Source organism: Bison bison, unplaced genomic scaffold, assembly GCF_000754665.1.
Source record: "Bison bison bison isolate TAMUID 2011002044 unplaced genomic scaffold, Bison_UMD1.0 scf7180017864068, whole genome shotgun sequence".
NCBI lineage: Eukaryota > Metazoa > Chordata > Mammalia > Artiodactyla > Bovidae > Bison > Bison bison.
Genome location: NW_011494640.1, coordinates 10,474,194 through 10,499,530, shown reverse-complemented (window position 1 = coordinate 10,499,530; position 25,337 = coordinate 10,474,194). Strand labels below are relative to the sequence as shown.

Below are 25,337 nucleotides of genomic sequence, written 5' to 3'. Positions count from 1 at the left end.
CAAATTTTGGACTCTGCGGGATAAGTAAAATCCCATCTTTCCAGAGAATGTGCTAAATGGTGTGTAATATTCAAGATGTTCAATGTTTAATTATTTGGAATATATGAGGTTTATACATAAAAATTGGAGAAGGCAATGGCACCCCACTCCCGTACTCTTGCTTGGAACATCCAATGGACGGAGGAGCCTGTTAGGCTGCAATCCATGGGGTCGCTAAGAGTTGGACACAACTGAGCGACTTCACTTTCACTTTTCACTTTCATGCATTGGAGAAGGAAATGGCAACCCACTCCAGTGTTCTTGCCTGGAGAATCCCAGGGATGGGGGAGCCTGGTGGGCTGCCGTCTATGGGGTCGCATAGAGTTGGAAGCGACTGAAGTGACTTAGCATACATAAAAATAATCCTGATACCGTCCATAGTACCTAGAGCCTGAGATTTGGTGATACTTGCCAAGGATGCTTTCTGTATCTGTGATGGTGAGAATCCAGGTTACGCAATCCATAGTTCTCTCTGGATCAAGAGAGCTGTTGGTTCTGTGTTTTGGTCAAAGAGACAGATGTATACAAGGATGATGGGATCAGTTAATTTCTCACTACTGCTTTTACAGAGACGTTGAGTGAAACTGGGAACTGAGCAGCATAGATTTATAGCTTTACAACGGTTGGGTTGTCCCTCCTGAATTTAATGTGCTTCTTGCTTTTGGAAATGCACCAACTGGGAGAAGGTATGTGCCAAGATTACTCTGAATTGGATTGGATTTTTATAGCGCTTTTTACTCTTACTCTTTTCCTCTCAAATGAGTAATGAATTTCATTAGCTGTTCTAAAAATCACTCGAGGCATGGGAAAAGGCACCCACCAGTGCCCATTATTATGTGGCAGGGCCGGTGCTATACCGCCGTGGGAATAGGGCTATTCTCCTGATATGGTATGAAGACATTTGTTTGGTCTACCCGCTCCAAACCCACAGCTCTCTTCCAATTCGACTTCACATCAGAAGAATGGGCTCCTGTCATGAAAACAAATGCTTTCTTCCCTGCTCCTTATTCCACAACTTCTCATGGAACACCAGCACAAGTTTAAGCCTTGCAATTGGTAAACTTGCCATCTTGGTAACAACCAAGGCTGCCAGGAGCTGTTTACTGGTCCAAGTAAGCATTGTCCATGCTTTAGCTAAAAATTCTAATTTCAGGAACACAGTGTTCCATCACAAAGATCTGAATTATTTTCATAATTATAATTCAAAATCAAATGAGTATAGAAGTACTTAGACACTGAAGATCTAAGCATTTGAAGTATGTGATGCATAAAAAATCCAGTGACTTAATGTTCAACCTAGACCTTTCTCCGGAATCCAAGAAAGAATCTAGACCACCCAGCCTTGTTTTAGGGAGATATGAATATATTATATGAATATGAATATATTATATGAATATATAAGCTGAGATGTAACAGAGAGTGTAACATGCACTCCAGAACCAGAATTCCAGTGCTCCTCATCCTGGCATTGAAACTTACAGGCTACAGAATTTGGAACATGTTATTTTAGTTAGAATAACTGTCAGTCCTAAAGGAAATCAACCCTGAATACTCATTGGAAGGACTGATGCTGAAGCCGAAGCTCCAATACTTTGGCCACCTGATGTGAAGAGCCAACTCATTAGAAAAGACCCTGATGCTGTAAAGATTGAAGGCAGGAGAAAAAGGGGGTGGCAAAGGATGAGATGGTTGAATGGTATCACCGACTCAATGGACCTAAGTTTGCACAAACTTTGGGAGACAGTGAAGGACAGAGAAGCCTGTTGTGCTGCAGTTCATGGGGTCACAAAGAGTTGGACACGACTCAGTGATTGAACAACAACATCAGACTGTACCTCTAGTTTCCCAACCTGTAAAATAGACATTTTAGTAGGAGCTACATCATAAGATTAAATGAGGTAATATTTGCTATGCTCTTAGAACAACACTATACCCATAGTACTTATTATATAAATGTTAAGCAGATAAAGGCCACGAGTTTTAAATTTTCACTAGTCATAGATTTAAAGCACTTTTGTAAATTTAATGGATACAGAGAGCAAAGAGTAGGTATTCAATAAATAAATGTTGAGTAAATAAGTTTTTATGATTTCATCTAGGACATTAATTTTAAATAAATAGTCACACATATAATCTAAGATGAAACAAGAATACCTTTGCAATATTCCCTTTGTAACAAGACAGAGAAAATATATTTGCCTTAGTCAAAGAGAGCTAAGAAAGGCAGGCAGGCTGGTGGAGGCTCTATCTAAAAAGACATTGAAAATAGGATAGGGGTTGGAAAAAAAAAAATCAATGAATAACCGTGTGGTACATGCCATGATTCCCCCTTGTAACTTTTCAAACATTCAGTAAAGTTAATTAAGTCACAACATTTTGCATGTTGTGGGAGAATGTGAGGAGGCTGGAGTCTATGTTCAATATGGCATTGCTGCAAAAGGAAAGGCAATGAAAGGAGGTCACATTTATCCTGACAATGGTTCTAGATTCTCACATATTGTGACATTAGAATTTGAGTTCAGAACACCTAGATCTTTGACAGGTAATAAAATCTGAAGGACAAGGACAGCTAAAAACGTGAAACAATAAATGATTAAAGGTAAGGAATGACTAGGAAATTACGGCACATCCATTCTAAGAAAAAATATATATGTTTGTTCTAAGAAAAAATATATATGTTTGTTAAAACAAGCAAAATTTCTTAGGTATTGTTGCTAAGTAAAAGTGGGATTAAACACTGCACCCTGAATAACTGCACAAGATTTTAAAAATTTAAAGAAAAAAAACCTAGAAATATATATCCATATATTAGCAATTTTATTTAGATGGGATGTAGGATTTTGCTATTCTGAGTTTTTGCATTTTGCAAATTTTCTTTAATGATCATTTGGTTCATCGTGGTGAAAATGAACTTCGTCTTTCAAAACTCTCATGCTTCTGTGAAAACACTGGGGAGTTGCTTGGTTTTAAAAGTGTTTATCCTTTGAAAATCCACCAAAGAGGGAAACTAGAAAAGTGCATGAAGTTGAACCACTAACAACTTCAAGTAATTAAAAAAAGAGAAATAAAACACTGGTGATAGGAGACCAGGGAAAATAACTACAAATATGCATGTGCTTCTGGAAGCTAATGTCAGCAAGAAAGGGAAAAACAATTAGCAATTTATTATCGAAAGTATTTTGAGCTCTGTAGGGAACCGTAAACACCTGGTAAGTTTCTTAAACAGTTCTGTGCATTGGACCCTCCTGTAAAGGATCACAAGTCAGAATCTCTAGTTGGACGCCCAGGGTCTTTTACCTCTCTGCTAAGTTAACTTGGACAGTCATTTAAATTGAGACTTAGTGAGACTGACTCAAATCAAAGAGCAACTTCCTGGTTTCGGCAGTGTTAAAAAGATCAAAGAGAAGAAGTATGTGAGGGTGTTAAGGGAACCACCAATGCCAGGCGAATACAGATATCTCTTTACTCAAAAATGATTGAGAATAACCACACACGTTTACCCCAAAATATATCCTAACATCAACGATACCAAACCAACCAAACCAATGATACTAAATTTTTAATGTGCTAGAAACTGTCTTACATGCTTTTAATGTTTATTATCTAAATTTCCTTTTGAAACAAACAAACCTTGATATTTAGTGATTCTATTGGAAGCAAAAGAAGTAATAACATAAGGAAAAGCACTGAAATTAAAAATAGGGCTGTGTCTCCTCTGTGTATAATATCTTCTGAATCAAGTCAGGCTGCTCTATGCCCAGTAGGAAGAAGAAAGGCAATCTACCTAATTATGTATATCAGCAAATGAAAGTGATTTTGAAATCCTGCCTTTTATTTTCCTTGAGAAATCAGCCTAGAAAAAATGTCCTTGTATTTATATTTTCAGATCGAAAGGAAAGGATTAAATTTAGGATTAGTTTAGCATTAAACTCATTAGCTTTGCCAAGATAAATATCTGTACAACAATCAAAGTCAGAATTTCTGTCTGGAGCTCTAACGTACATACATGCCAAGATAAATATCTAGACAACAATCAAAGGTAGAATTTCTTTCTGGAGCTCTAACCTACACACATGCAAGTCAAGTTTGTTAGCAAGAGAGAATTAACAGGATGGCCAAGGGTTTGAAAGGGGTCTGATGGGATGAAAAATGGAGAACAGTCTCCATATCAAACCCCTTGAGTTTGGGGCCACACATTTGTGCTGTTCAGTGTATTCAGCGAGCCAAACCTTGGTTACTCACCATTAGGGTTACTCTAGTTTGTTGATCTAAACTAGTTGCTCGGTTCTGCTTTTCAAAAGAATCTTTTCAAGAAACATTATCATGCAAAGAGATTCTCCCCCTACCTTTGAGATACTTCATATTTTTTCTGTGACATGCAGTACCTCCTGTGATGTTAGTCTAGACTTCCTCTATTTTCCTTGATCACCCCTGTTACTTTCAGATATATGAATCTTTATTCTAATTTGAGTATTTTAACAGAATTAATTCTGTATCTGAATGTCTTCATCAGCAACAAAACTATTCATCCTGGCTAGTGACCCAGAAAAACAAATGAAAATGGCATTTACTTCAGGACCAATACAGAAGCCTCTCATAGGGCATGAGATGCAAATTAACATTGTCTTCACATTCTGACACATAGACAAATATGTGAGGGTGAGGATCCACAGGGTCTTTAGACAGACCTCGGAAAAAAAAAAAAAGAAACCAATCTCCATGTCGCCAAAACAAACTAGAAACAACACAGCTGTTAATTAATTTCAGTGTTATCAAGATAACGGATTACATTTCTTAAAGGAAATAAAAGATCTAAATGACACACAGATTTGTTAGATCTTAAGTTCATCAGGACCCTTTGGCCTTTGTGTAACTGGAATGGGACCAACTTCCACACTATTTGTGTTTAAAACAAACAAGAAAATTGCAGAGAGCCCGTACAGCTGGATCCATGGCCACAGCTGCCAGCCTGTGGTTGTGTGACAGATTTACTTCAGCCTTTCATCAAAGGGAGTTCCACTAGACAACCTCTCAAATGTTTGAGTTTCAGAAAGCAAGACCAGCTCTTCTTATGGAAAAGGAAATGATTAAGTAAGGAATAAGCCATCTTATGCTGACCCTTTAACCTTTTCTCTGTCTTCAAGTGCACAGTTTCGTGAGAATGGAAAAACACCAGCTAACTCAAAGTTAAGAACTGTACAGCTGGGTAAACTCAGATTAAGCTGAATTTGGAAATGGTTCCCTTGGTAACAAAAATGGACAGCGATCTCGGAAGAAATCAGCCAGGAGTAACTCTTTAAATGTCCTAGTCCATTTCAGTGAAATAAAGCAGGTTAAACTTGTTGTTGGCAAATAGGATGATTAATTATAATTTTCTGTGTTAGTTTTTTATAGTTAGAAAAATCAGGATATTCTATTTCCTGCTTAGTTGCTCAGTTGTGTCCGACTCTTTGATACCCCATGGACTGCAGCCTGCCAGGCTCCTCTGTCCATGGGGATTCTCTAGGCAAGGATACTGGAGTGGGTTGCCATGCCCTCCTCCAGGGTATCTTCCCAACCCAGGGACTGAATCCAGGTCTCCTACATTTCAGGTGGATTCTTTATTGTCTGAGCCACTAGGAAGCCCTGCAGTTAGAAAGTCAGGATGTTCTATTTTATTAATTCATAAATTCATTAGGAAAATCAAGGAACTGAAGAGATTTATAGGATCTATGATGGAAGGTATACTTTCAAATTGAATTTAAATCTTCTCAGTCTTATTTTTTTAAGGTAATTTGACCACATATACCTCTTAGTATATAAAAATTCACTCATTTTTGTTTAGCAAATGAAAAAAATAAAAGTGGCTGCTTCTTCGCCTAACACTGGTACTTGCAAAGAAGTAGAAAATATCCAAGAAGATCTAAATCAAATTAAATTACATGTCTCACTTAGTTTTCTAGAAACACTTGAAAGATAATAAATATCATTAAAAATACATCATAACCAGGGAAATTAATGTCTTTGAGCCAACTGCCTGGATTTTTAGATTAATTTTCATGAAGTCTGTGATGAAAGCTGCCATCAGCTGAAACTCTGACACTATTTTAGTTCTGTAACAGTCACACAAATAAACTAACAGGTCAAATGTGAGAGGTATGTGGGTATGTGTGTGTGTACATAAACACATATACACGAATGTAAATACTTAACAACATGAATTATATACGTTTAATACATTTTTCCCATAATGATAGTCAGCTTATTCTTTTATTTCCTTTCTTAACGTTTGGCTACTTGAAACTGAACATGCGAAGTGAACATTTGCTGTTTTTTGACCTAAGTCAGAAGGTTAACAATTTGTCTGCCATACGGGAAACCCTGGGTTGAAAAGATCCCCTGGAGAAGGAAATGGCAACCCACTTCAGTATTCTTGCCTGGAGAATTCCAAGGACAGAGGAGCCTGGTGGGCTACAGTTCATAGTGTAGCAAAGAGTCAGACATGACTAAATGACTAACACACACATACACACATATCCATCCTGCTTTCTTCTGGTATCAGCATGTAAATTTCCTTCTGAGGACGTACTTCCTCCTCCTGTATAAAGAGCAGTGTTGGTGGGTCTGATAATTAAAAGGGTCCTACTTTTCTGTGGTCGAGGACACGTGACCCCAGCCCATTAAAATCTTTTCTCCAGAACTCTGAATCGTGCAGGAGAGACGCCAAAATCTCACAGGCAGTCCATTAGTTCCAAACACCAAGACCGTTCCTGTTTCCCACTGCCCTGAGCTGCTCTAAGTCCATTCCTGTTCTTTGCCAGCCTATCCCTTCATTCTTCCTTCTGTTTCCTTCTCTGGATATACTTGTTTACCAGGGAAGGTTTCCTCTGCTTGCAATTAAAGAAATCTAAAATGAAATAATACAAGAAGTGGCACCAACAATAAGGGACTACTATTTCCTCAACTTACCTTTATTTGGAATTGAATCATCTTAAAGGAGAACCTCTCCTATAGTCAATGACTTTTTGAAGTACAGAATGTAGGTTTAACAAACTCATGTATTACTAATGAAGTCTCATGTCATCTTACTCTATAAAAAATACATCAGACATCACACATGCTGAGAATGAGAGACAAATACCTTCTTGGCTTTCCAAGGTGATAAATTCAGTAAAATTTTCATCTCTAATTTTCTACTAAGCATAATCCATTTTAATCATCCCTCTCCTAATCACCAGATCAACTGGGGCCAAAAAATGTTTATATTCACATTTGCTTTCAGTGCTGACACTGTCACAAACTATAATTTTTTTCTCTGTAGGAGGTGCCAGATTGCACTGGAAGTTGTGTTACAGACAACCAACTAGGTGTCTTTAAGCCATTGCTGGCCCTGTATCACCTTCCTTCTTCTGCCATTTTCATCTTAAAACATTTGCTATATTAAAACCAATTCATATATTTTTACTTGTAGAAATAACATCTGCACACCGAACAATTTAATACTAACTTTAAACACTACCATTTAAAATCATTTACCCCATATATGCTAATGGGTATCTCAGCTGGTAAAGAATCCGCCTGGAATGCAGGAGACACTGGTTCAATTCCTGGGTTGGGAGTTCCCCTGGAGAAGGAATAGGCTTTCCACTCCTATTCTTGGGCTTCCCCAGTGGCTCAGAAGGTAAAGAATCTTCCTAGAATGCAAGAGACCTGGGTTCGATCCCTGGGCTGGGAAGATCCCCTGAAGGAGGGCATGGCAACCCACTCCAGTATTCTTGCCTAGAGAATCCCCATGGACAGAGGAACCTACTGGCTACAGTCCATGGGGTCAGAGAGTCGGATGTGACTAAGCACAGCACACATGCTAATGATGGCTTTTATTTTTCCTACTATTATTATCATGATCAAGTGGAAAGGCCTATCATAAGCATTTAAAACTTTCTCTCATTCAATATTCCTATTAAACTTAGAAGAGATGGTGGGGAGGGGTGATTTCGAGAACTAACCAGCTAATAAGAGAGCCGGACCTTTCAGTTTCACTTCCTTGACCACTGGGGAGATCAAGAAGAATCTGAGTTTAAATCAATATCTAATAGTCAATGACTTAATCAATCATGTCTATGTAATGAAGCTTTTATAAAAACCCCAAAGGATGGGGTTTAGAGAACTTCTGAGTTGGTGAACACATGGAGATCTGAGGGAGATTGGTACTCTTTCCCTATACCCTGCTTTAAGTATCTGTTCCACCAGGCTGTTTCTGAGTTATATCCTTTTATACTAAACCCATGATCTAGAGAGCAAAATGTTTCTCTGAGTTCTGTGAGATGCTCTAGCAAATTAGTCAATCCCAAGAAGGGATGATGGGAACCTGTGATTTATAGCCAGTGGATCAGAAGGACAGGTAACAACCTGGACTTGCAACTGGTGTCTGAAATTCAAAGAGTGGGTGGTTGGAACCTCCAATGTAAAATGGGTTGGTCAGAAGCACAGGCAATAATCTAGACTTACGGTTGGCATCAGATGTGAGATGCGGGGGCTGCCTTATAGGTCTGAGCTCTTAACCTGTGAGATCTGATGCAATCTCCAGGCAGACAGTGTTAGAACTGGGTTAAATTTAGGACACCCAGCTGGTGATTAAGCAAGGAAATAGATGAGTCCCAGGCTGAGCAGCTGGAGTTACTCCCCTGTGGACAGAGACTCCAAAATAGGAGGGAGAAGAAGCTGAATCCTCCCAGATAAGAGATCAAAGACCACACATTCCTTATTCTTGAAGTCAAGAAGATCTTCCCAACCACACATGTGCAGAAAGTCTCCTTGGACATCAAAAGAAGGGGGTGTCAACCCATAGTAGGTGATGTCAACCTTCCCATAGGCCTCTTTGCTGGAATCTGTCTTGGCTAAGAGACATGTGTGCATACCTGGAAGAACTCCGAGATACACAAAACACAGACTCAGGAACAAATAAAACAAGATGATTGGCCAGAGGAAACCAGGAAGAAATGCCCCATAGAAGTGATTAAACTACCATGAGGGCACGATTCTCCCTCTGACCCTACTCGTGTGTGTCTCCACAAGTACTGTACTCTTTTTTTTCTCTTAATAAACACCTTACTTATTTCACTACTTTCTGTCTCTGTGGAATTCAGGGCCAGGGCCTTGTCATTGCCTATCTGTCTTCGCAGTCACTAGACTAGTATTTTGAGCTCACCCTGCCTCAGGCTGACTTCAGTCTCCGGCTGGGAACTGAAATCCTGCTTCAAGCCACAGAAGGTCAAGGCCACCCAAAATCAATGCTGTAGAAAATGTCTTGGTGTGGGGGAAACCGCAACACATTTGGTGACCGGAAGTGTCAGAAAGGAAGTGTTCTATGTGAGCGGTAAAGAAGACATATCAAAGAGAGAAAGGCAGCAGTTTTTCCCATTGAGAATGCTAGATAACATTTGTGTCAGAAATCACAGTGGAAACGGCCACCAACTGAGGGAATCTCTGTTTAAGGAATTTTGTACCACTGTCATTAGGGAAATTAAAGAGTTTGGGGGGATCATGGTATTACTTCCTGTCCACCGTACCCCTCCCCCTCTCTGGCAAACGGTCTACTTCCTGATCAGCTAATTGTAAAGAGCATCGTTATGAAGTCAAGCTTGGCCCTGTTTGGCAGTTCTCTTCTTGGTCTCTCTCTGGATTTCACTCATCTCCCTCTCCTGGCACTCAGCCTTGAGGAAAGTAAGGGCATTTTTGGTTCAATTGCAGGTACTAATCCTAAATCCATTTAAAAAGCATCCTCTCTGCATCTCTGTGGCACCTGGGCTAGCTGTTCCCCATCGCTACCGCCACAGGCAGAGTCCTCAGATCCAGTTTCAACTTACACTTCTCCATTTCTATGGTCTGGATTGAATTCAGATCCCCCGTTTAGTCCTGGTTCATGGCTTCCTTCTGCCTTGTCCGTTTATAGCATTCATCCCTGCTTTATGCTGTATTTCAACCCTGATTCAGTCCCATTTCATCATTTCCTGGAACCATCCTCTAGGTTCCTGGGTCCCCATCCCACGCTTCCTTTCAGCTAACTGGTTCGTTATAAAATAGGCCCAAGAGGTAACAGTGAATGTTTGTATAAAACAGTATCAGTAAGTAAGGCAATACAGATGATCAGGGAGAAGCTGTCCATGTTAACGTGGAAGAGTAAAGACAAAACGCAGACTTGAAAGAGAACAGGACAAAATGTAATAACATGATGTATGTGGGAGATAGGTTAAAGTCATTCAGATTACATCCTTTGTAGCTTTCTACAGTTTTCAATTTTCTGTTAAAGTGCTAACAGGCTAAATGACTGCTAAATGACTAAAGAGGAGGAGAAATTGTCATTTGTAGCCCCAAATTTCCAAACATTTTGAAATCCTGCAGATTAATTAACCACAAGCTAGTAACAAAGTAAAAATAATAATTCACATTTACTTAAATGAATTTCACATTTTTCTGGCAGTACAGATGATTGCTATTATAACTCAACTTAATAGTACACTTAATCTTTCCAAATTAGGACATGTAACTTAGGAAGGAAACTACCTTTTTATTAACTTTTGTTCTATGCACCAGAGATCATACTGGGTGATTGGATAAAAAAAGAAAAATAAAAATAGAAAGGCAGTTAAAGAGAAAACCTTCAACTACAGAACACCAAACAGACTTCAAAAATTAAGGGAAGTAGTTCTACTTGATGATCTAACAAGTAAGTTTCATTTTCCTCAAACTTCTCTTATAATGCTATTGCACTGTCTCATATTGCATATTGTCTGTGATAAGTGGATTAAAGCATGGAAAGGGATTTCTTAGACAAGATACTTGAAAACTGGATTGATAAGGGAAGCTTCCAAAACAATTAAAAATTTCAACAGAGTTAAATAAACAGCTTTAAACAGCATTTGAAGAAAAACAAATAAAACTGTTAGCCTAGATCATGAGAATATAAAGTTTGAGTTGTGTACCATTTAGGAAGTCATAGACTTCCAGTTAAGTATTCTAGACTACTATGATACTAAACCATTTCTAAACTTGTCTTAGGGCAAGAAGTGGGCTTCCCTGATAGCTCGGTTGGTTAAGAATCCGCCTGCAATGCAGTAGACCCTGGTTCAATTCCTAGGTTGGGCAGATCCTCTGGAAAAGGGAAAGGCTACCTATTCCAGTATTCTGGCCTAGAGAATTCCATGGACTGTTTAGTCCACGGGGTCACAAAGAGCCGCACACAACTGAGCAGTTTTCAAATTAAAAAAAAACAAATGATTTGTGGAATTCAAAATACACATGATCATTATAAAACTGCAATCTATGATAATTATTTCCGGTGATCATTATTTCTCCTTTCATAACAATATATGAGTATATCTAAAAATTCAAAAGAAATCATTTTATTCTCTGACCTAACTGTAAGTCTTATGTTCATTTGTTGGGCACTCTGACATTTGAATTGCCTCTTCCTTACCACCTATCAAGTCATCTCAGAAGCTGGTCTAGAAATGTTGGTTTAGCTTTTAAATAGCTCAGATGAGTGTGCTGTGGAAAGTCCAATTTGGTTTTGGGTGGGTTTCAACTAAGCTGGGCAACGGTGAGGGTGGGGTGGGAAATGGTGTTTCAAAGGAAACCCCCATTGACATATAGAATGATGTGGGGGCCCCCCTCAACACCAGCTTGATGCAATCCAGAATTCCGTCTACTGAGTGGCTCTGTCACTTAAAAAGGGTCCTGGAAGGAAGGAGTCACCAACAGCCCAGTGGCTTCAACATTTGCAGTTTCTGAAAAAAACAATCTCACTCTGCAATTATATCCCCCTCTTTCCTGGCCCTTGATATTTTACTTGGTTTTATTAGTAACCCACAACACTTGCAGCTCATAACTTTTCACAGTGTTCAAATCATGTTCAGAATAGACATGATCAAAATGAATTCCAATAAAAAATTTTAAGACAGGGCAGGTATCATTAGGAACATTTTATGAAAGGGGTGACTAAGGCTCAGAATGATTTAAGTAAACTGCCCAAGGTCACCTGGCGGTGGGTGACAGTCAGAATGACCCCCTAGCCTTCTAATTACATGCTTCACTTTCTTGGAGTCACTCTCTCTCTCTCTTTTTTTTTTCCAAAATGAAAGCCAAGTCCCAGGATAATACTACAGTCCCCTACTCAACAGAAGAGACAAGCTGTGAAAGAAGATATGCCTGTCTTAGGAGGACCAAAAGCAGGCAACAGCCATCAGGGAGTCCCCAGCGCCTTCCACAGAAGAAAGCTAATCACTGTATGAATGATCTTAATTAAATGTGAATGCACAGCTACTGAATGCTGTGGGAAAACACACCATCCTTACTGGCTGCTTTCCCCATACTTCTCAGTAGCAATACATTCCAATTCAATTAAGATAACTCATGGAGTGATTAGTTTCATTATATGGGAGACACCTGGGACTGTCCTAACGTCAAATCCTGTGGTCTTGCGGTCTCTGTAAGATAGACACATTCTTCTCCTGTGTGTTGTCTCTTCCAGTGGACACAAGAAGAAGTAAGCCTTGTGGTGACATAACCTTAGGATTTCTAAATTCCACTGAGATTTGGGCAGCTAGGAAACTGCATTTTTTTGATTGGCCTGAAGGTTAACATCATCTCAAAGCAAAGAAGTCTCCAAACACTTATCCTCTTTAACAGGCTGATGGTAAACAACTGATGAGACTTCTATGGGGCCAGTGGAGCCGTCACAACTGAGCATCCTTTGGGGTCAGTGGGGACCAAGAGGTTAGATTCTGAACTCAGCACAGTCTCCTTAGGAAACACTGAGTGGAAAGACCTGGGCACATGCCATGGGAACAGGTCAAAGGGGTCATTTGCCCATGTTTGCCAATGGGAGACATATACTACTAAGATCCTGACATGGAATCAGCAAGGCATCAACCCTATGAGCCAGACCTCCAAGTAAACTCTACTCACATAAAATCATCACCAGACAGATTGTAAGTATAAAGAGAACCACTGCTACGTGAGATGGAGTATTCCATACTTGATTTTGGCCTATCAAAGCCTGAGTGACTATTCATTAATTTGATTTTTCATATTCTTTCAATGTCTATTCATAAACAACCATTATATGATCAAATATATATAGTTTTTTAAGTTGCTCTGTTTCTAGACAAAAAATGTTTCCATGAACAAAAACATTATTTCTCTCTAGAGCAGTGGTTCTCAACCTGGACATCACTCTCCCTACCCAAAAGAACGTTTGGCAATGTAGGGAGACATGTTTGCTTGTCACAACAGGGGACAGCTTGCCACCAGCATCTACTGGGTAAACGCCCAGGTTGTCACTAAATGTGGTCACAATGCATAGGACAGCTCCAAACAACGAAGAAATCTCCAACCCAAAATGATAGTAGTGCTGAGCTCAAGAACCCTTGCCTTGAAGAAAAACAAGCAAAACACACTACCTGGTAAAAGAAACATTCCTATAAAAAGAGTACCCAATCATTCATCATATAAAGTGGGCCTTCCACATTACATATCAATCACTGAAGCTCAAACCATCCGCCCTGATACTGACAGAGAGAAATCTAGAATTCTGTAATAAGGACACATTTTCAGAGCTCTCATTTTGTTTACCAACCCTAAGGCAGAAACACTTTTAACGGTAAACAAAACCAAATCTTTTTAACCTTTAGAATGTACCAATTTTTACTCTCTCCCTCAGCTCACTTAATTAAATAGTTATTTACATTTCCTTTCCTATTTTGGGTTGCTCTTTCTAAGAACTTTAAAACAAATCATGAGTGGTACACGATAAAAATAGAGCAGTAATACTTTTTTAAAAACACAACTGTAGGCACATCATCAATTGGGGTCTTAATTGAGGCAATTACAGGCTTTTCTTTAAAAAAGAATATTCTAGCAATAGTAACTCTCTAAATCCTCTATCAACATGTTTTAAAATAATGATGGTAGTAATTCTAATATTCTAAATAAGTTAGTAGTATTTTAACTACTTCAAACCTCTTCCAATATGTTTAAAAATAATGATGGAAGCAATTAAAAAATAATGATGTAAGTAAAAAAGGATATTTATGAGCTGGGCTGAATACTCTGTTCCATTTAAGACTTTGCCCATCACCCTAGGTTAGATTACCATACCAGGGCTTTTTTTTTTTTTTTTTTAAGTATTGAAGAGAAGATGAAAAGCAAACATCAACATTCAGATACCTACAGAGGTAAATCTGTGGATTTCTTCTTGATTTTTTCTCCTCATTGTTCGTCTCTTCTTCCAAAATTCACTGGGATCCCGTTTAAAAACCTTTCCTCGGAAGCTCATTGTATTGTTGTTACTTGAGTGGCAAGATATTTAAAAATATCAATTCCCTTAAGCCTCTTTCTCCTGAAGCTTCACCAGGCCGAACAAATTTTTCTTCTCTGGTAAAAAGGGAAATGCTCATGCTACATTAACATAACTCAACAGAAAGGAAAAGAAAACCGACAAATTACCGCTTCCTGTGAGTGAGTAACTACCAGCTGTTCAGATACACTTTTGTGCATGTATTCTCCCTAATCACCTGCTTTAAAGCAAGACAAAAAAGCACAAAATGACTCTGGATGTTTAAGAGAATTGCTCACAGATAAATAAACCCTGGGAGCTTAAACTCGCCCTTGGAACCAAGTTGCGCCTGAATCAAAGAACTAATTTACTGTAGGCTGCCATATCTGTTAGTGCAACAGCCATCCAAACTTGATCATCGTGGCTAGATTCCAAAGGTGAACTGCAATAATCTTTTTATGGTTTTCCCTGGTGGCTCAGATGGTGAAGAATCTGCCTGCAATGCAGGAGACCCAGGTTTGATCCCTGGGTGGGGAAGATCCCTTGGAGAAGGAACAGCAACCTGCTAGATCTCAAAAGTGAACTGTAATAATATACCTGTTTAAATCAGTTTCTCATTACATCAGTGGTCTTTCCACTTAGGCACAAGGGAAAATATTAGAATTCCATTTATATCAGTCATCTAAATAAATTGTGCTTTACTAATCTTTATATAATGCATTGACATGGACACCTTCATTCTCTATGTCACATGGGTACGAACAGTCAACCAGTTAATTCCCTAATCTTTAGATCTTTACTCCCTTTCTCTGATGCAATTTAAAATTGCACTTCCCCCCTAAAACCCACTCTAGTGCTCCTTCCTGTTTTATTTTTCTCCATGGCACATGCTGTCACGTGACACTGCAGTACAGTTTACTTATTTATTTCACTTACGATCTTTCATCCTCCACTAGATTCTATGCCACAGGAGTGTGGGAATTTTGTTTGCTTTGTTCACTGTGTATTCAGTGATCAGAACTGTGCCTGCTTCCAGAAGATTCTCAGTATATAACTGTTTAATAAAAGAATTGAGGGACTTGTATACCTTATGCTAAACAATGAACTTGTCCCCTATGTATACTGTGTTTTGAAATATTAGCTATTGGCAAGGACTGTATAGTTTATAAATAAACATAGAATATGGGAATGCATTCTACTTTTTTTACGAAGTGTACAAGGTAAGTAGTTGGAGGCCATGGGACTAGTGAATAATTGATTAGATTAAACATTAGAAAGATGAGTTCCAAAAGTAAGTGTTGTATGAGACAGTCATTCAGATTCTTTAAGAGTTTGTTTCTTCATCTTTAAGAGTTTGTTTCTTCATCTACAGGATGGACCTCCTTAAGGGGGGTGCTCATAAGTTTGGTAGGTGCTAAAGGAACCATTGCTTGCCTAGGAAGCAATCTGGGGTTTAAAAGATGGTTGAAGGAATATTTCCATTGAGGACTGATCTTCATGACAACTGAGACACAAGCTTGAACCAACTCTCCCAGGAGACAAGTTCTGAGCACGCAGCATTATGGAGTAAGTGCCTACTCTTAGGTCAGGGAGTCAGTTTCACAGACACTTGTTGGGGGCATCTTTGCACAGAGAGCAGTATGGTGAACATTGGCAACACACACAAGAAGCTGAACCAGAAGGGCAATTTCTGTGCAAAAGACTCTCAATATTCTGTGAGTTTTGAACTGTAAGAAGGAAAAATAACAAGGTTGCTACTGGTGTTCACGTCTTAGCTGGAAGCAGAACTGAGGATATAGGTAGAAATGGGACAATGACAAGAGGAGAGGACCAATGAGTTAACACAATGAGTCGTGGGTTTTGTGGGAGCTTTGGCTCCAGAGCCTTTTCTTCTCTTTCTAGAGCTCAACACACTTAATGGTGCAGGCCCAGGCTGGCTGCCATGGTAACACCAAATTGCCACCCAGAAGTCAGTGGTCCCACGTATCCAGGTGGCTTTTGCTCAACATCCTTCAGGTCTTTACTCAAATGTCGCTTCCTCACAAAGCCTTCTCTGACATTCATCTGAAACTACGGCTTTCTCCCCTAAACACTTTGGATGCTCCTCCCTTGCCATGTTTTGGTGGTGGTGGTGGGGAAGGTCAGGTCATTAAGATGATGGATAAGATGCTCATCTTGCTCTGAGACGCCACTTCTGCAAACACAGTTCTGATTCTGTAATGAAGGCAGCAACCTCAAGGAAGCTCCCACTTAACCAGCTCGTTCCAAAGACAAGACTTCCCTGTGCCCCAGGGGTTAAGAATCCTCCTTCCAGTGCAGGGGGCATGGGTTCTATCTCTGGTCGGGGAACTAAGATCCTACATGCCTTGGCACCACTAAGTCCACACAGCACAACTACCGAGCCAGCATGCTGTGACTAACACCTGACACAGCCCCAAATAAACAAATATTCTACAATACATATACAACTGGAAAAGGACAAAAACCTAAAAACAAACAGGCAGACAAACAAACAACAAAAAGACGGCACTAAATAGATACCACTTGCTTATTGGATAAGCCTCATAGGACTTCCCTGGTGGCTCACATGGTAAAGAATCTGCCTGCAATGCAGGAGACCCAGGTTCAGGCCCTGGGTTGGAAAGATCCCCTGGAGAATGGAATGGCAACCCACTCCAGTGTTCTTGCCTGGAGAATTCCACAGACAGAGGATCCTGGTGGGCTATAGGCCATGGGGCTGCAAAGAGTTGGATACAACTGAGCAACTAACACTTTCATTATTAATTATTATTGAATCTGTAAGAAGCCTTCTTCTTACAGGCTCTAGCTACTCATGTACCTCTACTCTGTCATGCAGAGATTTGGAGAGACAGGTATAAAGAGATTCTGCTCATTCCCTGCCGAAGTATGGAGACGGAGGAAGGATCTTTCAAAAACTATGAGAAAAACAGCAAGATGCTATAAAAATAGCAACTGAGGAGGTAAGCTGTATTGTTATTCTGCAATTGGTTAAGAAGGCATCAAAGGATTCTACAGAGCAGAAGCCCTTTTGATGCATGGTCATGGGATAGATAGAAATTCCACTGTAGGTCTTTCATTCTAAAGAGAGTTGACCTTCTGAGTAACTTTTTGGCATCTGTTAGATGAGCAGGTACATTATAGCATATGCAGAATTTTCAAATTTAACTTTTTCCTTACATGATATTATGAGACTCTGCCTTTGAGTCACCTGATGTCCCAAGGTAAGATTATGTTTCTATTTCAATAACTGAAAGTAGTATTTCACAACCCTTTTGGATCATGAACCTATTTGAGAATCTAACAGAAACTGGACTCACTCACTGAGGAAATGTAAGGACTCAGAAACTGTGTGTGTGTGTGGTCAGGGGTCACAAATCTCTGAAGTCCATCTGGGGGACCCTCTTATTTGTTCATGTTACCCTAAATCCCCAACTTCTAATTTTAGAAGGTAGGAATGTTATCTCATAACAAAGCATTTGGCAATCTTGAGCAACTCATAAGTGACTTCCTCTCTTTCTAGTAGTTGCATCTCGTCTCTCCTCTATTCCTCTTTAGGCGCCACAGTTCTTTATCCTGGAGTCCCTCCCACTCCCCAACTTCTGCAATAAGAGAATGACTCATTTCTTTCCTTGCTAAGCTGTTGATTGCAGCTGCCTTGAACATAGGCAAAAAAAAAGGCATAGCTGGGCATCATGGGGGGAGGCCAGACAGACACAACCTGCAGTGACTGCAAAGGAGGGGAAATCCACCAGCATGGAGTTCAGTGTTCATGCGCTGGCACTGTCGGGGACCTCTGCTGGGCTGCGCCCTCCTTGATTTCAGACCAAGTCTGCTGTTTCAGCATTCCGTGATACTCTACACCATTAAAAATATTTCCTATTCTGCTTAAGTTCAGACATGTGTTGGCAATCAAAGAACCTAACTTGGTCACTGGGAAAAAATGGGTAATAAAGAGAAATCAATCAGCTGGCTCCACCACAAGGAATCACAGTCAAGTTCACTAGGAAAGAAATTTGGTACCAATTAATGATCAGAAATAATTAATTACTACGCTCAAGGTATTGCTGGGCTTCATGAGAAATATGTAACACCCTTCTTAGCCTCGAGAAGCTTGTACCTGATAGAGGAGTTCACTAGAGTTTTTAAAGGAGACTGGGAAAGCTTTATAGTAAGGACAGAACATAGGGGAGACTTTGAATAGGTGGGAGTCAAACAGACAGGGGAAGAGTAAAGGACACTCTAGGAAAGGGGAATGAAGCATAGAGAAGTCATAAGATACAGTCGTTAAAACCAGGAATCTGGAACCAGTTTAGATTCAAATCCTGAGTCCACCACTTCCTAACTGTATATCCTTCAGCCAATGTCATCCTCTCTGGGCCTCAGTTTTCTCATCTGTAAAATAAGAATAGCACAGTAGATACCCCATACTGTTTTTGTGAGGACAAATGAGATGACACCCTTGAAAGTTTCAACACATTACCTGGCACATATTCACCATAGTTACTAGTTGTCACAAAAGCTAAGAGGCAGGCCAGTAAATAATATTTAAGAAAAAGGAGGAGGTCCAGCCTGTCTACAGTCAGAGGCTGAGTGGGAGAGGAAAGGAAGAAACAATTTAAAACAGAAATCGGGGCCAATTCATGGAAGGCTTTGAAAGCCAAGAAAATGAAAGTTTCCATTGTATCATGAAAGTTATGGAAAACCACTGAAGGATTTTTGAGTGATAATTAAAATAGTGCCTTTGGAAGATTCATTTTATAATTACACGTCGGCTAGATTTTGGGGAATATGATTCAGAGGTGATCAGCATTGATTCAGATATTAACATGGAGTGGTGGAGGGCAGAAAAGTCAGCATCAGAAACTTAACCATAGACTTCACAGATGAAAAAGTGAAAGTGAAAGTCACTCAGTCGTGTCTGACTCTTTGCAACCCCATGGGCTGTACAATCCATGGAATTTCCAGGACAGAATACTGGAGTGGATAGCCTTTTCCTTCTCCAGGGGATCTTCCCAACTGAGGAATTGAACCCAGGTCTCTTGCATTACAGGCGGAATGAAGATCTGGCAATTAAACGGAAAATGAATGACAGCTGAAATTTATCAGGAGGACTAGGTGCTGGGCGCTGATCTAAATATAGTGTCTTATTTAAACCATGCAACAACCCTGTGAGGTATTACTATGACTTCTATCACCACTCGGTTTTACAGAGGAAGATACTTGGGTCCTGAGAAGTTAAGCAATTGGTCCAAGGTCCCAAACAAGTAAGTAACAGAGATGGGATTTAATCCTAGGCAGCCCAGTCCAGAGCTCATGCTCTTAGCCAGAAGAGAGGTCCAAAGGGGCTAACAGGCTTCTGAGTTTGGCCACCGAAGAGATGGGTAATATGACTGAGGGACAAAGGCTGGCAAGAAGAGAAGACTTCTTTTCCTACTACTGCTTATTTATAAATATCAAGAAGATGGAAAAGGAGGCATTTTTCAGCACCATGGTTATATGAATACATGTGCCTGGAACCCAGGGAAGAGTCAGGACTGGAGATATTAAGCTGAAAGTCATTGAAAGAGTTAACAACGGAGAGTTTAAAAGTAAACTGAATTTTTGGAGAAGAGAGTAGCATAAGGTTGAGAACACAATCTTGAGATTCTTTTATATATGATAAGTAGAAGGCAACTTAGGAAATGAGAAGGCACAGAGCTGTAGGGGGAAAACTAGCAGTGTAGTGTGGCATCCAGACGTACCGTAGAAGGGAGCTGAAAGAGGCTGACACAAGGCGTCTGGGCAGAGATGGGTGTAGGACCTGATCCAGCATGAGAGATAAGCAAGATGAAAACTAAGGACCTTGCAGTCTTAGATCCAGACAGATCTATATTTGAATCCTCTTCAGCCACTTATTAGATGACCTCTATCTAGCTACGTGACCTCTGTCTTCCTATTTCTAACATGTATAACGAAGCAATTAATATATAGCTTACAAGATTGTCACAAAATAATGTTGCTATTTACTTAACATTGTGGAAAAATACACATATGTGTATATATAATTGCTCAGATTCCTATATGTGTGTATATGTAAACTATTATTTATTGACCATGATTGATATTTACTAGGTCTACCTAGGTTTTGGAAAAGACCCTGATGCTGGGAAAGACTGAGGGCAGGAGAAGGAGGATGAGATGGTTGGATGGCATCACCAACTCAATGGACGTGAGTGTGAGCAAACTCAGGGAGATGGTGAAGGACGAGGAAGCCTGTCATGCTTCAGTCCATGGGGTCGCAAAGAGTCAGACATGACTTAGTGACTGAACAACAACCTAGGTATGTATTTCTGTATAGACACCCTATATATGCACAGGCATGTATGTAACAAAATACACAGATGCATAAATCCTTATATGTGTATTCAAAGTCTGGCCCCATGGTGTCCAGATACAGAAACTAAGTTTGCAATTTCAATAGATAATATATTTGGAATACAATTAAGATGGTAAATATTAACCATGTTTTGGAAGAGATGGAAATTTGAATGCTAAGATATCAGAAATTTGAGAAAAAGTTCTAGTAGTCTATATTAGTTTTCCATTGCTGCTGTAACAGATTACCATACATTTAATGACTTAAGTCAACACCCACTTATGACCTCATAGTTTTTGTGGGTATGACAGATACCTGGGTATGACACAGCCCAGCTGATTCTCTATATAGAGCCCCACAAGGCTGAAATCCAAGTGTCAGCAGGGTGATGTCCCTTTCTGGAGGCTCCAGGGGAGCACCTGGTTCTAGGCTCATTCAGTTTGTTGGCAGAATTCAATTCCTTGCAGGTATAGGCCTGAGGTCTCAGCTTCCTGCTGTCTGTCAGCCAGGGGTAATTATCAGCTTCCAGCAGCTGCCTGCATTCTCTGGCTCACTGTTCCTTGCTAAACCAGCAATAATGAGTTGAATCCTTCTCACACTCTCAATCTGATTTTTTCTTTTGTCTCCTAAACATCTCTCCTCTGCATCTTTCTACTCTAGTTGGAGAAAAGTCTTAGCTCTTTAAGGCCCCAAATGATTAAATTGGTTCCACTCAGACAATTCAGAATAATTTCTCTCTTTTAAGGTCAGCTGATAAGTAACACAGAGTCCCTTCACACCAGTACTAAGATGATTGTTTCACTGAACCACCAGAGAATCTTGTAGGGAGTGGGGAGAGGTATCTTTAGGAAACTCTCACATGGTCTTAATCTGGATCACAACTTGGTTTGGTACTTATCTTTTGAAGACAAGGTTAACATCAAGAATGCACCGAGAAGAAGGTGTAGGTGAGAACAATACTTGATCTTTGAGTTCCGTTTCTGCTGAACAGTGAGGTGGGATGTAGGTTGCAGTGGAGCCAAGAAATGAATGAGAGGAAATAGACATTTTTGACTTACAGATCATATCCTGGAAAAGTCGGTAGTGGATAAAGGTGAGAAAGACAATAGTGGCTGTGGGGAGGGAGGGCAGAACCAAAGAGACAAATCTGGAAGATGAACACTGGTGGAGAAGTAATCAAAGTGATAAACACAGAAAACAAAGGCAATAGACTAAAGCAACAAGCTCTGAGGTCACCTCTAAAATGTTTGTTTTTAGTACATTGGAACAGGCTGTACAAATAGCAAATGACATTCTCACAGAATCGAAGAAATCAGAAGACAAGAGATTCTTGTTTCTTTGACAATGCATCTGAATCTACTTAATAAAAATTACTCAGAAAGTACCGTTAGGCATGCAGAGTAACTGAAACCTTGGTGGTTAAGACTTAGACAACCACACACTACACCATACTTGAATCCACAAAGCTTAATTTGAGCAGCCGGTAAAGTACTTCCTGTTCATTTCCACTTGCTTTCTTTACTAGCTTCTTATCCCATCTTTAGGTTTATTCCAATTTACTTTACCTGTGGAGCTTTTCAGCATTGACCGTGATTACTACTTCCTTGTTAGAGAACGTTTAGATGACTCATTTTACTTCATTTTCCTCTTCCATTTCCAATAGACTTTCCCTTTGCCTGAGATTTTGGGTGCTTTCCAGCCTTTTTCTCATAGGACACAAGGCTGGTCCATAGTGCCTCTCTAGGTTCTGCTCACTACTGTCTACCTCATTTAAAGGAAATAAAGCACAAGTAGCTACTTCCTCCCTCTCTATGGTCTCTCCAGAGCCTGGCCCCAAGCAGAAGTGCTTTTCAAGCTTTTAGCCCTGAGGCTCACTACTTCCCACTATAAAGGTCAAGACTGAATGGCACAGAGTTAGCGATGAGAGAGGCTTACACATCTTGGAGGAGTTTCAATGGGCGCAATAAAACCTCTTATTTCTAACTGTAGGGCTTTCAGTGGGCAATGTCTGTAGAGTAAGAGCCAACTCATTGGAAAAGACCCTGATGCTGGGAAAGATAGAAGGCAGGAGGAGAATGGGATGACAGAGGACGAGATGGTTAGATGGCATCACTGACTCAGTGGACATGAGTTTGTGCAAGCTCTGGGAGATGGTAAAGGACAGGGAAGCCTGGTGTGCTGCAGTCCATGGGGTGGCAAAGAATTGGACACGACCGAGAAACTGAACAACAACAATACCCTCTAATCCAAATGGCATTAGTTTTATTAATAACATGAAATATTTAGAAACTTCACAGAAAATAGAGCTGTGCAAGATGAACTGCACTGAGGGAGAATGCAAAACCAGATTGCAGTTGTGTGTGTGTGTGTGTGTGAGTGTATGGTGTAAGCTGAGTATGTGATGTGTGTGTGTATTAGTTGTGTGTCTGTGTGCAAAGCATAAACGTTCTTTGTTGTATTAAAATAAGTTATTCATGGCCCTTCTAACATGTATTAAGTTGTAATGGTATTTGTTTATATTACTGAACTTAAGTAGGCCTCGGGAGTTAAGAATTTTCACTTAATTAGGCTTTGATGGTGACAAGGCAGGTAAGGAACTCATTTTATTCAGTTTGGTGAGCCCATCTTAGAATCTAATAGCAACCAGGGAAGGGGTTTTAGTTTCTTCTTTTCCACTGTGGACTTTATCATTGGTCACAGCCTTCCACCAGGAAAAACATTATGGCCTGTAGATACTCACATATCTTACCAGTAAGCATTTAACGACATACTTGGGAAATGAGGAACACTGATTTTAATTTTACCCTCTCTCTCAATTTCCTGATGGGTATAAAGGTACTTGAGCCTTCCCAGGTGGCGCTAGTAGTAAAGAACCCCACGTCCCAGTTCAAGAGGCATAAGAGATGTGGGCTCCGTCCCTGGGTCAGGAAGATCCCCTGGAGGAGGACATGGCAACTCACTCCAGTATCCTTGACTGGAGAATCCATGGACAGAGGAGCCTGGAGGGCTACGGTCCATGGGGTCACAAAGAGTCAGACACAACTGAAGCGACTTAGCACACACAAACATATGTTTTTTTCTGCTTTTGATAAAGGCATCCAGCCACTCTTCAGAAGTCAGTTTCAGTCTGGTCTGAAGCAGAACAGGAAATCCCTAAGAAGCAACAGTATCTGCTTATGGAGTGCAATGTGTAAGCTAGCTGCTGCTGCTAAGTCACTTCAGTCGTGTTTCTTTGAGTGACTCTTTGCGACCCCATGGACTGTAATCTGCCATGGTCCTCTGTCCATGGGATTCTCCAGGAAAGAATATGGGGGTGTGCTGCTATTTCCTCCTACAGGGAAGAAACTTATTCCTCCTTCTCAACCCAGGGATCCAACCTGTGTCTCCAGCATCGTAGGTGGATTCTTTACCAGCTGACCCATCAGGGAGATACTTACAGAGACTACATTTTAACTCACACCTTCACACCACCAACTCAGAGCCAGAGCCTAACAACATGACAGCAACAATAACAAACACACCAAAGCTACTATATGATTTTCTAAGCTTATATTTCATGTGAATAATACAGCCTGGATTGTTAATGTTCTCTAGCAAGTTATTTTAAAAGTTATGCAGCTAATTCTTCACCTAGAATATAGCATTCTTTTCCCATTAAAAACATTATCAGTTCCCAAGCAACTTATTTTTCCTGGACTCTTCTTCCTCTGTCTTTTAAAGAAGACAGAAAGGCATTCTAGGTCCAGGCAGACAATTTCTCTCAAAAGTGATCAGATGAAGGCACACAAATGGAGTCTAGGGTCTGAATCAATGTTATTATCATTGATCTGCTAGGGACTACTGCCTGACAGTAATTTTCCCCTGAAGACACATGCATCTCTCTGATGGCTGGCTGGATCCCACCCCAGCCTCCCACTGCTGGCAAAGTCAACTAGAGACCTGAGTTGTTTCTTTTAAAATAAAACAAGCACCCAAATTGCCCTTCTGTGGTCTTTCCAATTGCTAATTACCTTGCTTTCAATAAGAATGTCACTCAATGTTTAATAATTGCCTCGAAAATCATGTGTTATATGAAAGAGCCTAGGTCTTTCAACTCTTCAAAGCTCCCATGCAAAAGCTGGTTAATTTTTCTACTTCAGGGGATCCTCCTGACCCAGAGATTGAACTCAGGTCTCCCGAATTGCAGGTAGATTCTTTACTGTCTGAGCTACCAGGGAAGCCCATACAGCAAAATGGATGTGTCTTTACAAAGGGAGAGCAATGAAGTACTCTTACCTAAGCAATTCTGAAAAAGAAACTAATTGCCATGTACATGCCACACTCTGAGTATGGAAGTGACCAACCATTCAGACCAAGGAGTGCGTGCTAGTGGAGTTGATAGTTGGGCTGCAATTTCTGCAATCTCTTTGCCCCACAAACCATTTCTTTAATGGTGTCATAATGCTTTCGTGTCTTTTTAAGGCCTCTATCAGGAGGAGAGACGAAGCCAATGTGATAGTTCAAGTGTTTAATGCCCCGTGTGTGTACTCAGTCACTCAGTTGTGTCCGACTCTTTGTGACCCCATGAATTGTAGCCCACCACGATCCTCTGTCCATGGAATTCTCCAG

The 25,337-nt window shown here is 40.2% G+C and overlaps 1 protein-coding gene across 3 annotated transcripts in view; it reads right to left on the bottom strand.

Moving 5' to 3' along the window:
* Positions 1-25,337, bottom strand: part of DOCK10 (dedicator of cytokinesis 10) — a 240,864-nt gene that overhangs the window by 181,443 nt on the left and 34,084 nt on the right. The window contains exon 1 of one of the 3 annotated variants that reach the window (XM_010837055.1): positions 14,249-16,970. The exons of the other annotated variants lie outside the window; for them this stretch is intronic. Within the exon in view, the coding sequence (XP_010835357.1) occupies positions 14,249-14,353 (105 nt within the window). The 5' untranslated portion in view covers positions 14,354-16,970. Of the gene's footprint in view, positions 1-14,248; positions 16,971-25,337 lie in introns of those variants that run through there. 3 annotated transcript variants of the gene reach the window in all.